Source organism: Mesoplodon densirostris, chromosome 8, assembly GCF_025265405.1.
Source record: "Mesoplodon densirostris isolate mMesDen1 chromosome 8, mMesDen1 primary haplotype, whole genome shotgun sequence".
Lineage (NCBI taxonomy): Eukaryota > Metazoa > Chordata > Mammalia > Artiodactyla > Ziphiidae > Mesoplodon > Mesoplodon densirostris.
Window position 1 is genome coordinate 39,577,558 of NC_082668.1, and position 16,338 is coordinate 39,593,895.

Below are 16,338 nucleotides of genomic sequence, written 5' to 3' on the forward strand. Positions count from 1 at the left end.
ACTGTTACATAAACACTAACTGACCTCCCCATTGTTGTTTAGGATTAAACAGATCCTTGTAGCTACTACTCCCTTTAGAGTATACTACAGGTTTATCCATGTGTGAAGCAGCTTAGGTTTAAATCAGCACCTCCAATTCTGAGCATCTCTTTTTGTGACTTTCAGCTTAGGCTCATAACTGAAACTGCTGTTAATTTTTCTCTCCCTTTTGCATCTTAACATGGAAAACATGTGTCTTATAACCCCTGGGCACTTGAGCTTCATTTTAGTTATTCTTGAGGATGACTCTTGGTCTCTTAAAGTGTGTTTATACTTCCTTTTTTTTGTTAACTCCTCTGGGTACTTCATTCAAAATAACCTTATATTTAAGTAAAATAGTAGAAATGCCTTTTTTTAAAAAAAAATAAATAGGTCTGCTAACACCTTATTGAATGAGGTAAGGTAGGATTGCTAATCTTTATAGAGCTCTTATTATATTTTGGATATTGTGGTAAGAACTTTACATGATTATTGTATCATTTGATCCTTATGGCAGTTCTTTGAGGTAGGTACCATTGTTATTGCCACGTTCATGGACAGAAAAAAGAGGCCAAGATAAAGTTCTTGCCCAAAGTCACATGGCAAGAAAATAGTGGTACTCCAGCAAGCTTGTTTCTGGGCCTGTACTTTTAACATTTACATATGCTGCCTCTGAATTGAGTTACATTATGATAACAGAGGAAATAAAATTATGGATAATACTGTAATGTTGCAGGGAATTTTGAGTGAACAGTAGGAGTTTATGATTGTTGTCATCTAATTAAATAGGGATAATTTCACAGAATAAGAATTAAATGCCTACTATCTCAACTTTTTATTAAAGTCAAGTATGATCTTCACTGCTTTTTGGAATGCTGTATGTGTAGAAGAAAATCTTCAGAAAGAAATAATTATTTTTCCTAATCAGTAAATTTACACAACTTCTTACCCTATAAAATTTGCATTATCTTAATTGTGGTGAAAATTTTGTTTACAGATAAGTGAGACATATACCTTAGTGACTCCAAACCAAAGTAGTTTTCCAAAGCACCCATCTTAACATTGCCAAGGAGTAACTTACTTGCTAGAATATCTGGTGCAGTAGCACTTAAAGAGAAGTTTGATTTTTTTCCTTATTACATTTAAAACTTTGCCTGTAGAACTCTTCTGATAAAAATTTTTCGTTTTATTATTGAAATTGGTTAAATATGCTTTACTGATTCTAACAATTATAAATTATTATTTATAATAGGTTTAGGAAAAAATTAAAGGTATAGACAAGTCATAATACTTGTCATCACAATTGAGAATTCTTTCTCTTACTGCATTTTATGTGATATATGTAGATGAGCCATGCAGGTTAAATTATAATTACTCAAAATGCATTTAAAAAATCTCTTTGAGGAAAGAACTGTCAAGAGAGGCAGGTTTACTGTTTTTGAAGGATACTGATGGTCTGTCTCTAAATGGCTTAGGCTGAAAATGCTTCTTAGGGTCAGGGAGCCTCTCCAGTAATTAGCAAGCTTCTATGCCATTTATTCTGTATTTATTTTTTATTGAATTAAGCCATAATTAGAATGAAAAAACAAAAGTTCAAGGGTGGATTTTAAGTTTTTAGGAGACCCATATGACCTTCAGAAGTAGATTCCCTATTTATACTTGGTGGAAATACTGTCCTTAAATAGGGGAAAGGAAGCCTTGCACTGAGCTCTGTACTTCAGAGAGCCCTGCTCTCGTGTTGCCATTCCCCACAGGGTGTGGAGTGTACAGGCCAAGCAGCCTCCCCACTTACAGGCTGTACCTTTACTTCTGGACTATGATCCAGGTAGCCAGTCCTTCAGACTTTTCTTGCCCATATGCCTGAAGCCCACTTCCTTAGCCTCTTACTTGGATCTGTCCTGAGGACAGGTATATAGAATCCTGAACCTGAGTTATGGCCAAGGGGTGGCTCTGCATGAGGTACAGACAGAATTTTGATGTGCACAGGAGGTCTTTCTGATGCAGGATGGAATGTGGATGGGAAGAAGAAGAGAGCACAGTGATCTGTTCCCACTTTGCTGCAGATCTCCACAGCAATCTGTGGCCAGAGATATGCTCTCCCTATGCTGCCATAATCCGGTGTCCAACTCTGAGGTGTCCTAGAATTCTTAATTTGAACCTGGCCTTCCAGGTTATTTCAATGATATATTTGTCAAGGTAGGCAGAGAAAATACATTTGATTTAAGTTTGTTAGCTGGAATTTTGACTTTTAAGTATTTAGACATATGGCATGTATACCTCATTGGAACTCTTATCCCAAGCTCTGGAGATATTAGGAATGGGTCTGCTTTGTCTCAATCTAAGTGAATACTACTGAGATCTTTAATGAGAAGAGTTTGCTGTTCCAAAATGTTAAAAGCCATCAATGGGATCAAATGCCAGGATAAAAAATGCAGTAAGTTTTGGTAATCAGAATAGGAAATGAGAACTCCCCTGCCCTGGCCTCAGATCTTCGACACTAAATTTTTCTCATCTTCCTTAGATAAAGTGGAAAAACTGTGTGCACCGCTTGTTACGCTAAATGGGTAGAATCTTCTTAAGCATCAGATTTTCCGCAGCAGAGAGTCCCAAGACTAATGTGACTGTCATTGTCCTGATAGATTGTATTTTAAGAACTTAAATAGTACTTTGTTTGGTCACCAGTACTACAGTGGCTGCAGTAGAGAGTTGCTAAGCCCTTATAAGCAGGGACACAGCCATAATTAGGAAGATCTATTGATATAACTCCTTAGCATAGTAAACTTATATCTTTGAAAGAATTTCGGGGGTTTCTTTCTATACTATGTAGCTCATAAACAAGCAGCATCCTTGTGGAATATAGAGACCTGTTTGCTATGGACTTGTCAAAGCTAATAAAATTGGGTTATCTTTTTTCTTTATTGATACCTTTACTAACTCTTAATATTTGTACCCTGATGGGGAAAGTAGAGTATGTGTAAAGATACTGACTTTACCCAAAATAGAGAAATGTGGATGGCATTGCTTATAGACAATTCAGATGGCTTAAACAGGAATTCAGTTTAATATTAGTATTATAGATGGGTTATTGTTGCAGGGCATGGTTACTGATTTTTAATGTATGTCTTTTTTATTTCCCACCAGATTTTTATATGACTGTAAACAACTATTGGATTCTGAATGCTAGACACATAAATTTAACCACACTATCTGTAGCTGGAGGATTCCGGGATTACCAAGTTCGTTCAGGACTGACTTTTCTACCAAAATTAAGCCATCATACCAGTGCCTTATCTGTTGTGGTAATCTTTTTAAAGATTCTACTAAAGTAGTAACATGATGGACACAGTGGGGCATGAAAGGAGAAATGATATGTAATCGGTTAGAAATGATTTCTGAGTTGGTCTGGTATACTGTGTGTGTGCAAGTGTGCATGTGTATGTGTATGTGAATATGAGAGAGACAGGACATGAAACAATGAATATGAATATTTGGGGAAGACAGAGGCATGGATACTTACATCTGTGGAAGGTGAAAAGGATCTTAGAAACTTTGTGCAAATGACTCTTATTTATGAAGATGATTGTTTCTTGTTCAAAATAAGTGCCTATCCATTGATTAGAGTTTTAAGTATAAAAAAGTATGGGCTGAAGCCCAGGGGCTCTGGATGTATCTCAGTGGTATGCTGTATACAGTGGTAATGGAAGATCAAACATTTCACATACTCTTGAATTTTAAACTTGAATGAAAGTTTACTGGTTTTAAAATTTAAAAATTAGCTTTGATAGTATAGATAGAGCTCTGATTAATTAATTTGCTAATTATTCTTCCCTACTAGGACATCAAGTATTTGGTCTTTAACTGGGATACACAGCTTCTGTAAAATAAGTTCAGGTTTCCTTTTAGGACTTATTTTTGTATGCTTAAACTTTAAGTCTTTAGTTAAGAGCTTAACTTTTAAACTCAGTATACATGTCATCTCCAAATATAACTTAATTTCTAAAAAGAAAATTTATAGCATTCCTTTTGCTTTTTAGATGATAGTTCTTTGTTTCATAGTTGTTCTCTTAATAGATACTCCTTTGCTCAGTTCACCTACTGCTGTTCATTCAGTAAATAGGTATTACTGAATGCTTGCCATACACAGAACAAAAATTATTAAGCTCTTCTGCTATTATCCACCATTTTCTTATAACTGAAGGAGTTGTGAGGTAGCCATAATAGCTTTGGAACTAATTAGTACTAATTTACTAATAGGTAAATCTCTCAAACCTCATCATCGGTAGGAATCTTGTTTTTTTTTTTTTGCGGTACGCGGGCCTCTCACCGCTGTGGCCTCTCCTGTTGCGGAGCACAGGCTCCGGACGCGCAGGCTCAGCGGCCATGGCTCATGGGCCCAGCCGCTCCACGGCATGTGGGATCTTCCCTGACCAGGGCACGAACCCGTGTCCCCTGCATTGGCAGGCGGACTCTCAACCACTGCACCACCAGGGAAGCCCCGCAACTACCTTTATAATGTGTGTTGACTTTCCTTTTTTCAGCTCTAACACAAATGCATTCATTAGACTGAATGAAAGTAAACTGGCTTTTGTCCTTGTTAATAGTAAATGATGTCTACTGAGTTCTTACTTTACTGAGCATCTAACCTTAATACCACAGTGAACTCTGGTTGTCTTAATTTTTTAAAGTAAGTTGCCAGCAGCAATTCCTAAATAAGATAGCTAATGCTTATAAGTTCATTAAGTAATCTATAGATTTTTTCAACTTTAGAGCCTCCAACCCAAATACACATTGATAGTTGCAGAGTACAATGGTGACAATGACTCAATGACTCCTTAGAAGTTATAAATACCTTTTTTTGTTACAAATACCTGTTTTTTTTAATTAAAGAGGCATAGGGCTTCCCTGGTGGCACAGTGGTTAAGAATCCACGTGCCAATGCAGGGGACGTGGGTTTGAGCCCTGGTCCAGGAAGATCCCACATGCCGCGGAGCAGGTAAGCCCGTGCACCACAACTACTGAGCCTGCGCGCTAGAGCCCGCAAGCCACAACCACTGAGCCTGCGTGCTACAACTACTGAAGCCCGCACGCCTAGAGCCTGTGCTCCGCAACAAGAGAAGGCACTGCAATGAGAAGCCCGTGCACCGCAACAAAGAGTAGACCCCGCTTGCCGCAACTAGAGAAAGCCCATGCGCAACAAAGACCCAATGGACCCAAAAGAAAAATAAATAAATAAATTTATTTTAAAAAAACAAAAACAAAGAGGCATGTTAGGCCTCTAAATTTTCTTGCATACAGCATTGTTAGTTTCCTATTTTCATTTTGTTTTGACAGTTCTAGTGAGGGCATCTCATTGTGTCTTTGACAGTGTAGAGAGATGACATGAAAAATAATATCAGATTTACTTAATGTTTCCCCATTGTATGTAAGATGCTGTTCACAGAGAGGTCATTACCCTGTATAAATAGAAGTCTCTAGTTCTTGGAGGGTGCTGTGCCACTGTTAGGAAGCCTTCTGAAAATAGTTATATTTTTTACTAGGCTTTTGCCCTTCTGTCTCTAACCAGTAGTATATATGCTAATCATCTAGGGATTTTTTTCCAAATAAGTCTGGACCCCACTTATAAAAGTCCGATTTGGTAGTTTTGTGATTAGGCATATTTATTTTGAAAAATCTCCTCAGGCCTAGATCTCTCTCAGGCACATCCTGATTAGAATTAACATCTTAGAACTTAGTAAGTGATAGTCTAGTCAGAACTAAAATTACTGAAATATCTATTATAATTTATATATACACTATGATTTATTAAAGAATCATAAACTTAACCTCTTTTTAGAGTAATGAAGAGTTAGACAGTAAACTTGAGTAAGTAATCTGTGGATGTTTTAATAATTTTAAAGGGTAATTTAAGCTTGACTAAGTAGTAATGACAAATAATTATTTTATGCAGGAAATATTCAATATCTTAATATTTTTGGGTCGCCTTTTACAAGAGTGCATCGTTTAAAAATTTCTGCACATCATAAAATAGTGAAACTAATGTTACATGTTTCTAAATATTAGCCTATAAGAATTTCAAGCCTTTTGGAGAATAACAAGTGCATTTTTCTTAAATATGATTTTTGTTTCTTTCCATTTAGAGTTCAGCAGTGCCTAAGACCTGGGTTTCAACAGACCACCTCTCCATTGTATGGTAAGTTAATATAACTTATTTTGGCAATTTGTGGTGGTCCTCTTTTCTCATCAATGAATTGATTGATTTGTTAGCTTTCTTAGAGCTTTATCCATAAATAAATAAGGATTTGGGAGAAAGATTAACTTAGGGGTTTAGAACTTCAGCCTTTGTTCTTGTCTCAGTTTAACCAAGGTGTCCTTGACAACCTATAAAATCATCTCCTGAAGAACCAGTAGCATCAGTCTCAAATGATAATGTCAAAATTTTAGAATTTGTCAGAGCTGGGCAGAATCAAAGATACTTGTGGTAGGACTTTCTGAGCTCTTGGCCAATCACCAAACTCGGACTTGATTAATGCAGCATTGCCTATTCTAGAGCAACACATGGAAAACCAAGTAGGAATTAGATTTACCCTTAATATAAATAAAGAAATAGGTTAAATAAGGGTCAAGAAATATATAAATCCTAGTACTTTATCTCTATATGTATTGGCTTAAAGATTCTCTTTTCACCTTCCTCTGGTTGTGCAATCAGTAGTGTTTGCAAGGACCACAACAGTTCAGACATATGAAGATGGGGCAGACAATATATCATATCTGGGGTAGACAGGAAGATTTAGGGAAGACGGGGGCCTGACACTTATACTCTCAAATATCCAGGAAGATTTAATTTACTTTATTTTTAAAGGTTTCAGCTTTAAGATGTATGCTTAATAATGATAATTTGTTAAATAATTTTAGAGTTTGCAGCATTAAAGGAAATTCATATATTCCATTAAATAATAGAATTATTTATGTTTGTATTAAAAGTATATTTTTAAAGAAAGTTTCATTTGTAACATTTATTTTATTCTTTAGGTGTAAACAATTACAATTGACTACAATTCGAGCATTCTTTGATCTTATTGATGCTGATACTAAACAAGTATGTATTTTTAAACTAAAAGTTATTTCAGTGAAGTAAAAGCTTTTGTTAGAGCAGTGATAGATTTAATACGTTTTTTTACTTTGATGAAAATAGAAGCCTACACCTTATACTGACTAATTAGTTTGAAAATGGAAATACCTGTATTTTTATCTGTAATCTTTGATAACTATTAATAATTAAGAATGCAATAAAAATGAAAAAGTGAAAGAATACCTTAAATCTTCCTCAGTTCTTCCCCTTTACTGTTTAAAATTTGATATATGTCCTTCTGACTTTTTTTTTTTACCTTAAGGGAAATACTTATTACAAATATCCTTATGCAGTAGGATCAAAATGTCTACATTCATTGAATAACACAAGCTCACCAGAACTTAAATTGTGTACTTCTAGAGTCAAACCTTTTCTGTATTGATATTTTACATATAAACTCTCCCAACTAGTGATTTTCTAAGTTGTTCAGTTAGCAGGATACCTGGAAATCATATTACTCACTCATCTCTTTCTTGTCTGCCAGCAGGTAAAGTAGTGGGCACCAAGGATTTCAGCAAAATTCAGAGAATTCTATTAACTTAATTTTTTTTTCCTGTGAATTGGGAACAGATTGCCATTATTCATTGTAAGCAGCCTTTCACCTCAGATCACTTTGCAGTGCATCACTGTTCCATAGAATCATGTTTTGAGAACTACAGCTCTGGCTTCTCTTTTTGGAGAAAACGTTCCTTGTATTTTTGGTAATTTTTTCCATTATGGCATATATTTTTGGATTCTTTTTCCTGAAGGCCCCAGTTCTTTGAGAGACTATTATGTGTAGCTTCTTTCTCAGTAAATCTCTGGGTAATGCTTCCTTGTCATTGTGTCTTAACCTTGCTCCTAAGTATTCTCTCTTAGGAGTAGGGTAGTGTCTATATTTTTTTCCTTAACCCTTCAGAAAGCTGTGTAACTATTATTAGGTAGAATGATAGATATTTAGCTCTCTCCTGAAGAATGCAGTAAAAGAGAGACACAAGTTGATCTGTTTTACCACGTTTTAAACCACAAGATACCATATTTAAGTTAGTATATTTATTAAAGTAAATCAGCTTCATAGAGTTAGCACTGTTAACATTGGAATCATGTAGTCATGGAATGTAAATGTTTTTCAGTTTTTCAACCTTGTTTTAATTGTGACTCTATCGCAAATGTGTTTAGTCTATTCAACTATATACAACAGTAGAATCAATTAGAATTTGTATTTGACCAGTTTGTATTTTAAATGACATTTGGTAGGTTTAGGAAAAACCCCATTTCAACTAATGAAGAACAGGTGAATCTCAGGTATATTATTTAAAAATTATACATCAAACTAATTTTAACAAATCAAATCTTGTTTTCCATTAAATTCTAAGGTGAGAAAATGCTAATACTAGCATGTAATAAATTATAATTCTGGATGGATAAGTATTTTACAGACACATTTTAAGGGACAAATGAGAAATTTTTGACTAATACTGCTAAGAATCAAAATAATATGAATCTGAGCTCTCTTTCACAAACTCAGTATATATGATATACTAAACTAAATATTAGACAATAAAATGTTAGGATATGATTCCTACTCCTCAAGAAGCATATAGTTGAGGAGGAGAAACAAACATATATACAGGGAAACTAACTCAAAGCATAGTTAGTCCCATGTTAAGCACTTAGAACAGTGCCTGGCCCACAGTAAGTAACTGTTGGCTCTTATTATTACTTGAAACAAAGTTTCATTAGGTCATCACAGTGGATATAAAAGGATACAGAATGTATCAATGTTCTTTCCAGATAACTCAAAATCCCAAGAAGAAATTGTCAGTTTTGAATCACCACTTCATAAGACACCCAGCAAAACACTTTGAGGAAAATCCATCAATAATTTCTGACTTAACAGGTCAGTAGTAATAACATGTTTTAATTTTAAGTAGAGTTTTGAGTATTATTTTTAGGTAAATTTGTCATTAGCAGGCAAATTCTTTGAAACTGTAATGCTTCAGGTATTATAATCCTATTATATTTTATTAATTTCCCTATGCTGGTTTCTTATGAGGTTCTTGGCTAAGGAGGGGAAAAGTGAAAAATGTAAAAGTAAAAAGATGTTGCTGATAAAATTTTGTACTGAAAATAACATGACAGTAGAAAAATTTTAAAGTGTTAAATGTCTCTATTCTCCTGACAGCCACGTAAAATAAATTCTGTATTATTCTTGACTTAGTTTCTTAGTATCATTCTTCAGTCTTTTGGTTTAACAGCATATCTTTTGCTGGTAAATTTTGTTTTTATATGTATCTGTCATGCTGTACTTAGTTTGGAAAATGAAATATTTGTTTTCTTCTGTTGATACTTCTTAGAGTTAGACATCAGAAAGATTTTAAATGCTTTACATGATCTGAATGCTCCTTGGTGATGAGCATATAGAGAACATCTCATTAGATTTTCTATTTTAAAATAGCCAGTGTTCAGGAAACTGCTTCTTTTTCAAATCCTGTTATGATTGAGAAGGATTCAGTAAAAGAAATCATTTAATGTTTTTTGAAAAGCCAAACAAATTAATTTCTTTTACCTTAGGGACATCCATGTGGGTTCCAGTAAAAGTGTCCAAATGGACCTATGTGGCTTACAATGTAAGTATACCACCCATGGATTTAAAATTTTTTTCAAGAATATTTTAGTATTTATTTTTCAAAGCTAGACTTTTTAAAGAAGATAACAACGTTATTTTCCCATACTAAATCAGTTTAGTAATAATTCCTTAATATCTAGTCAGTGTTCAATTTTCCAGTTTCATCATAACTCAAATTTTTTGTTCTTTGTTTTCCAATTTGTTTAAATCAGGGTACAAACAAGGTGTACATATTATTTGTTGATATGTCTCTTATTCCTCTTTTAATATCTAATACTTCCTTCACCCTTTTTTTTCCTTGCAGTTTATTTGTTGGAAAAAAAAAAAAAACTAGTCATTTGTCCTATAGAGTTTCACACAGTCTTGATTTTGCTGATTGCACTCCTGTAATGTCATCCAGTATATTCCTTTCCCTACTCTTTCCTGTGACTTGGTAGCTGGATCTTGGATCTAGATGCTTCATCAGATTCAGGTTTTTGTTTTGTTTTTGTTTTTACTAGACTCTCTCTTTTTGTGATGTTAGCAGCTATTGATGGAGAAGGCCTAGAGTCATTAATAGGGAGTACAAAAGCAATGAGACTCCAATTATTCCTTCTTCATTTATTAACTGAAACACTGTATAGAAAAACTTCTCATCTACTAAATTTATCAAAAGTAGAACAAATTACAAAGGAAAAAAATGATAATTCTTTGGATCTTATATTTACTGGTTTTTAGAGTGGTGAGTTGGCTCACAAACACCCTCCATCAGTGACCATAAGATGTTTTGGGGGGTTTTTCCTCCATTATTATTATGAGCTTAAACATTTTTGTGTTTCTGTCTAAACTAAAATACTAAAATTGTTCTATCTTTGATACTAAAATTGCTATTAAAACTGTTCTGTCCTTGACCAGTGGAAGCCATTTCAAGGTAGGCTCCTGAATCTTTTTGATATAGCTGCTCTTTAGTTGTCTTTGATATTTTCCTCACTGTCTAGTATGAGAAAGTATTTTAGCTCATTGTGTACCATTTCCCATCCCAGACCTTGAATCTGCTTTTTCTCAAAGAAGCTCATCCTATTATTTGGGAAACAGTATCTGAAAACCATAATTTGGGTACTAGAGATGTTTATGGCTAGTGAGTTAGCATTTCTAAGGCCTTTTCAGTGAACAGAGCTAAGAAATGTATTTTATCTTGGTCATAAGGCCAAAAACCAAACCCAAACAAACAAAAAATGCATTCAAACTGATACTTCCAAGACAAATTCAGGTCTACAGAGTTTATACCTGATCTATCTTGCATCTGTGTCTTCTTCCTCCCATTCCTAGATTATTGGTTCTCAACAACACCAAGAATGATAGAATTAAAATAATTAATTAGAACAATTATTCATTACTTTATCTGAATTTTTTAATGATGAAATTAACTACTCGTAATTTATTGTGTTTTCCCTCTTTTTTTAGGAATCTGATAAGATATATTTTACATTTCCCCTTGCAAATCATAGAAAAATCTACACTCATGTCTATTGTCAGAGCACCATGCTGGTAAGATAATTGATACACTTTATGAATATTTAAAAGGCTAACTGTTGTTTATTTTTAAGATTCAACTAGTATCTAGTGGATATCATCTTTAGCTATGAACTATTATTAAATCTAATTAGTTGAAAAACATTTATCTGGAACAGACAGTATTGATTGAAAAGTACTAATCAAAATGCTTCTATAACTGATAATATATCTATACTATTAGCTTGTACCTTTGCCTCTAGTTTAGGTTTTTCTACTTTAGTTTCACTATGTTTAGGATGAAGGAATTCAGTTCAGAGCTCCTTTAATTCTAAAATTCTATTAGTATTTTAAAGAATAGATATATTTAAGCAAAGCTATCCTTTGTTTTATAAAGTAAATCCTGTTTTTCCCATGGCTTACATACTCAAATTTGCAGTACTTTTTATACCAAATATTCTCTAAAATAGTATAGTAACTTTTTGTTACAGTGTTATCTAGACTTAAAGTATCAGTATGATGATTTTGTTTGTGTATTTCTTTTTAATGAGTACCTACTATGCTAGAAATATGTTAGATGCTTTAGCATGCTTTTGTTGTATTAGGTCTGTTTAAGTAATAATTTATCAGCACTTCTTACTTTCAGGAATTTGTTTCCCAATTTGGGTTCCTTTCTCTCTATTCTGATTTTTTCCCCTCATGTCCTAGGATTCTTCACTTTATATTTGCATCTTTCATAATTTAAGTTCCCTCGTTTCCCTTTGGTTGGATTATTTGTATTTTTTAGGACTAGGATCTAATATATTACTTATTTGGTTGATACCACCATTTGATATATAGTAAAGTCTTTAGAAAAGATGGTAGGCAGGCACTGTGGGCTAGGTGCTAATGAATACTAATTTTAGTGGAATTGCCACAGTTTTTGCATCTCTCACCAAAAACAGACTACCATCTCTCAGCCTAAAATTTGGATGGGTAGTTTATCCCAAGAGAATCTGGCCCTGAGAGTGATGGCTTAAAATATCCACACTCCTACTAAATTCCAAATCAGAATGTCAGTATTATATTGAGAAAAATCCTTGCCAAAGTGCAAATTATCCATTTGGCTTATTGGAGGATCCCTTTTCTGTAATTAAGGTCCATGGGTGAGTATTACTAGTCATGTGGAGAATTTGTTTTAAATGTTTTCAATTTTTATCATAGAAGTTTTCAAACATACAAAAGTAGAGAGAGAATATAATAATAAATTCTCATTTAGCCATCACACAGCTTTAACAGTAATCAATATTCTGCCATTCTTACTTGATTTATCCCTTCCTCACTTTTTTTGAGTGAAGCATTTTTAAAGCAAAATCCAGGCATTTTATCATTTTATCCATACATATTTCAGTATGTTTTTATAACAGATAAGAATTTTACATATTATTATAATACTAATAATATTATATTATATAATAATATTATTATTATATTATTTTATCCAACAAAATTAATTACTTATTCCTTAATATCATGTGGTATCCAGTCCATGTTCAATTTTCCTCTGTTCATTTAAGTTTTAAGTTAGCTTGTTTGAATAAGAATCCAAAAAGTACGTACATTGCATTTGATTCATATGTCTTATGTCATTTTTTAACAGCCCCCTCTTTTTTTCCCCCATGCCATACATTTGTTCTGGGTTTAGTTGATTGTATTGTGGTATCTTTTAACATGTATTTCTATCCATTGTTTTGTGTAAACTGGTAGTTAGATCTAGAATCTTGAATAGATTCATTTTTTTATGGTATAAATGTTTTATAAGTAGAACTGCATACTTATCATATCAGGAGGTATATAATATCTGGTTGTCCCACTTTTAGTGACAAAAATCAGTGGACTGATATATCAGTGGACTCAGGTCATATTGGCATGATCCATTCATTATAAAGTTCCTAGTCAGTCTTTCACCTAATGATTTTAGCAGCCATTGCGGACATATTTTTTTACTGTAGATAGATTGTTTTTTAGAACTATAAATTTTATAATCAAGTAGCATTTTCTTTTCTGTGCACTTCAGGAGTTAGTAAATTCTGAGTGACTTTTTCTAAGATTTTTAATACAAGTTTTAAAATTAGCTGAGTTAGGGGTGTTTACTAGATGACCTGAAATTGTTCTTTGACACCTTCTAGGTTATAACAACATGGTGTTTTAGGGTGGATTTAAATAACAGTTTATTCAGTCTGTTAGTGAATGAATCAGAATTCCCTAGACACCAAAGTAAGTAGTGTGCAATATTGACAATTTTCATAATAAGGGCTGTCTTTGAGTTGCAATAGCTGCAAAAACCTATTACAAAAGTGAGTTGGATCTTGAGAGGTTGCTAGATTCTCTTTGTCTAGGCTATGCAGATCTGTTCTGTTGCCTTGCTTTATAATGTCACGTGGTTGTTCTGGTAAACACAGGTAACTGATAAAAGAGTTTACTGAAGTATTTTGCCAGCAGTGGAGAGTAGAGAAATACCACATTGTGTTTGTTTTCTTTCAGCTTGCTTTTCTGAATTCTTAAAAAATATCTTAAAATTTTATTTAAGCTTGATGAGGGCAGAGTCTATGTCTGCTTGATTCATCATTTTTCTTGAGGGCTTAGCATAATTCCTTGGCCCTGGAATGGACTTTATAAATATTAATTGAATGAAAGGATTGATATTTTTATTGTCCTGTCTGTATACTAAGGAAAAATATATGTAGCTGTCTCAGCAGTGTTTCTCATTCTCTTATGCCCTGGTAGGTTTTCAGTAGTTGGATCGTTAGATCTTGGAGCATTGCTCTTACTACTTCATTAAAAGTTAGAGTGAAGACCTTGGGTCATACTGCTTTTAAATGACTGAAGCTGAATACATAATATTGTTAAAATACCACAACCATCTCTGCAGCATTCCCAGTCTGCGCTAGTAAAGTAACAACTAGCTTTAGTCTTAAACCCTTGGAATTGTGCTTCAATCCAAGCATATTCTCGGTTGCATAAAAGTTATCTGCCTAGTAATCAAATGAGAACTCAAATGATAAACTAAAAAGCTGTACTTAGATTGTTATTTTTAATTACTTGGCTCTGGATTTTTTTTTTCTGTTTGTGTGAAAGTCTACCTCTAGTTGTTCTCTTCTAGTTTTGTTAAAATATAGGTTACTTTCTGTGTAAGTACCTAATTAAAGTGTGGACATTGCTGAACTCTAAAAGTGTTAGTTCAGAAATTAAAATTGCTTAACAGTATGCTGTGGAGAGCTAACCCATCAGGTCACTCTCTCATACTGCTGCTCCAGGTTACTTGCTTTACCGGTCTATGTTGACATTAGACTTCTTTGCCTCACCTTGACCTGTTTGACTTTTGAGAACATTTTGAATACATTTCTAAGCAATAAGTTGTTATTTTATGTTTCCATTGTGCCTACTGACCCTATCATAAACAGTGAAATGCCTGTTTTATATAATTATTTTCTACAATATTTAGTGTGCTTTATTTTGTGTTATTAATCAATAGGATACAAATAGCTGGATTTTTGGCTGCATAAACAGCACTTCTATGTGGTAAGTGTTTTGAACATAAGGCCCTCTGTTCATTTTTCTCAACATAAGGTATACTCAAATCACACTTTCAGAATAGCTTCAGATATTTTTGTTTGTTTGTTTTTGTTTATTGCGGTACGCAGGCCTCTCACTGTTGTGGCCTCTCCCGTTGCGGAGCACAGGCTCCGGATGCGCAGGCTCAGCGGCCATGGCTCACGGGCCCAGCCGCTCCGCGGCATGTGGGATCCTCCCAGACCGGGGCACAAACCCATGTCCCCTGCATTGGCAGGCGGACTCTCAACCACTGCGCCACCAGGGAAGCCCCAGATTTTTTTTTTTTTTTAAAGCTTAACAGTTTGCTTTTTTCTTTTTAATATAAATTTATTTCTTTATGGCTGTGTTGGGTCTTTGTTGCTGTGTGCAGGTTTTCTCTAGTTGCAGTGAGCGGGGGCTATTCTTCGTTTTGGTGTGCCAGCTTTTCATTGCAGTGGCTTCTCTTGTTGTGGAGCACGGACTGTAGGCACACGGGCTTCAGTAGTTGTAGCTTGCGGGCTCTAGAGCGCAGGCTCAGTAGTTGTGGCGCATGGGCTTAGTTGCTCCGCAGCATGTGGGATCTTCTGGACCACGGATCAAACCTGTGTCCCCTGCATTGGCAGGAGGATTCTTAACCACTGTGCCACCAGGGAAGTTCCACTTCAGATATTCTTAAGCTCATTTTGCTACTAAACTAAATTATAGTATTGATTTTAAAATTAAAAATAAAGAAAATTAACATACTAGTAATTTTTGCAAACATTGATAGTTGGTTGCTAGGAAAAACTACGTTTTGTTCCCCAAAGGACTATGTGGATAAAGTGTATTGTGTTAGACCTATTAGACCTGAGTTCATTAGAACTGTCTTTGGTAGGTCTGTAGATGGTTTCTTTTTGCTCTGAAGCTTATTTATAATTTATAACACTTTAATATATTTGTCTTTTATATTTTCATATTTATTTCCAAGCCGGCAAGGTGTTGATTTATCATGGAAAGCTGAACTGCTGCCAACAATTAAGGTAAATTGTGGATTTTTAATGTTAATATCCAGGTGAAAAAATATTTGAGCATATAGGCATGTACAGTATGTCCTTTGATTAATTCTAGGTATTAAATAAACTTGAAATTTGCTAATATACATTTTAGAAATATCTTCTCTGGAAATACATTTAATGGAGAATAACATGCAATTCTTTTTTAGCTTTCAGAGGTGAAAACTATAAGTCATCAATCCTAAATAAAATTAAATCTATATGTTATAGCTTCATACTAAGAGGTAGATAAATTTTTAAGATTCAATTTGAGGGTTTGTTTGGAATGGTCTGTCTTAAAATATTAAGTTGAATATACTCAGAATTCATTTTGGGGAGGACCTACAGTAGGGAAGTAAGCATCTCAAAAAGACACAAAGCAATTTTCAGTTTCAGTATCATCTGTGGTTAAGCACTTCAGTAACTATCTACCTTTATCTAGTACTCCATGGAATTTATTTAATAATTGTTAGTGATTTCCTTAAGCA

General features: G+C 34.1%; 1 protein-coding gene across 1 annotated transcript in view; it reads left to right on the plus strand.

The window, feature by feature from the left end:
• Positions 1-16,338, plus strand: part of PGAP1 (post-GPI attachment to proteins inositol deacylase 1) — a 67,394-nt gene that overhangs the window by 18,804 nt on the left and 32,252 nt on the right. Inside the window, exons 5-12 of the mRNA XM_060106830.1 lie at positions 3,160-3,317; positions 6,156-6,208; positions 7,048-7,114; positions 8,921-9,026; positions 9,701-9,756; positions 11,199-11,282; positions 14,761-14,807; positions 15,787-15,838. Of these exons, the coding sequence (XP_059962813.1) occupies positions 3,160-3,317; positions 6,156-6,208; positions 7,048-7,114; positions 8,921-9,026; positions 9,701-9,756; positions 11,199-11,282; positions 14,761-14,807; positions 15,787-15,838 (623 nt within the window). The remainder of the gene's footprint in view (positions 1-3,159; positions 3,318-6,155; positions 6,209-7,047; positions 7,115-8,920; positions 9,027-9,700; positions 9,757-11,198; positions 11,283-14,760; positions 14,808-15,786; positions 15,839-16,338) is intronic.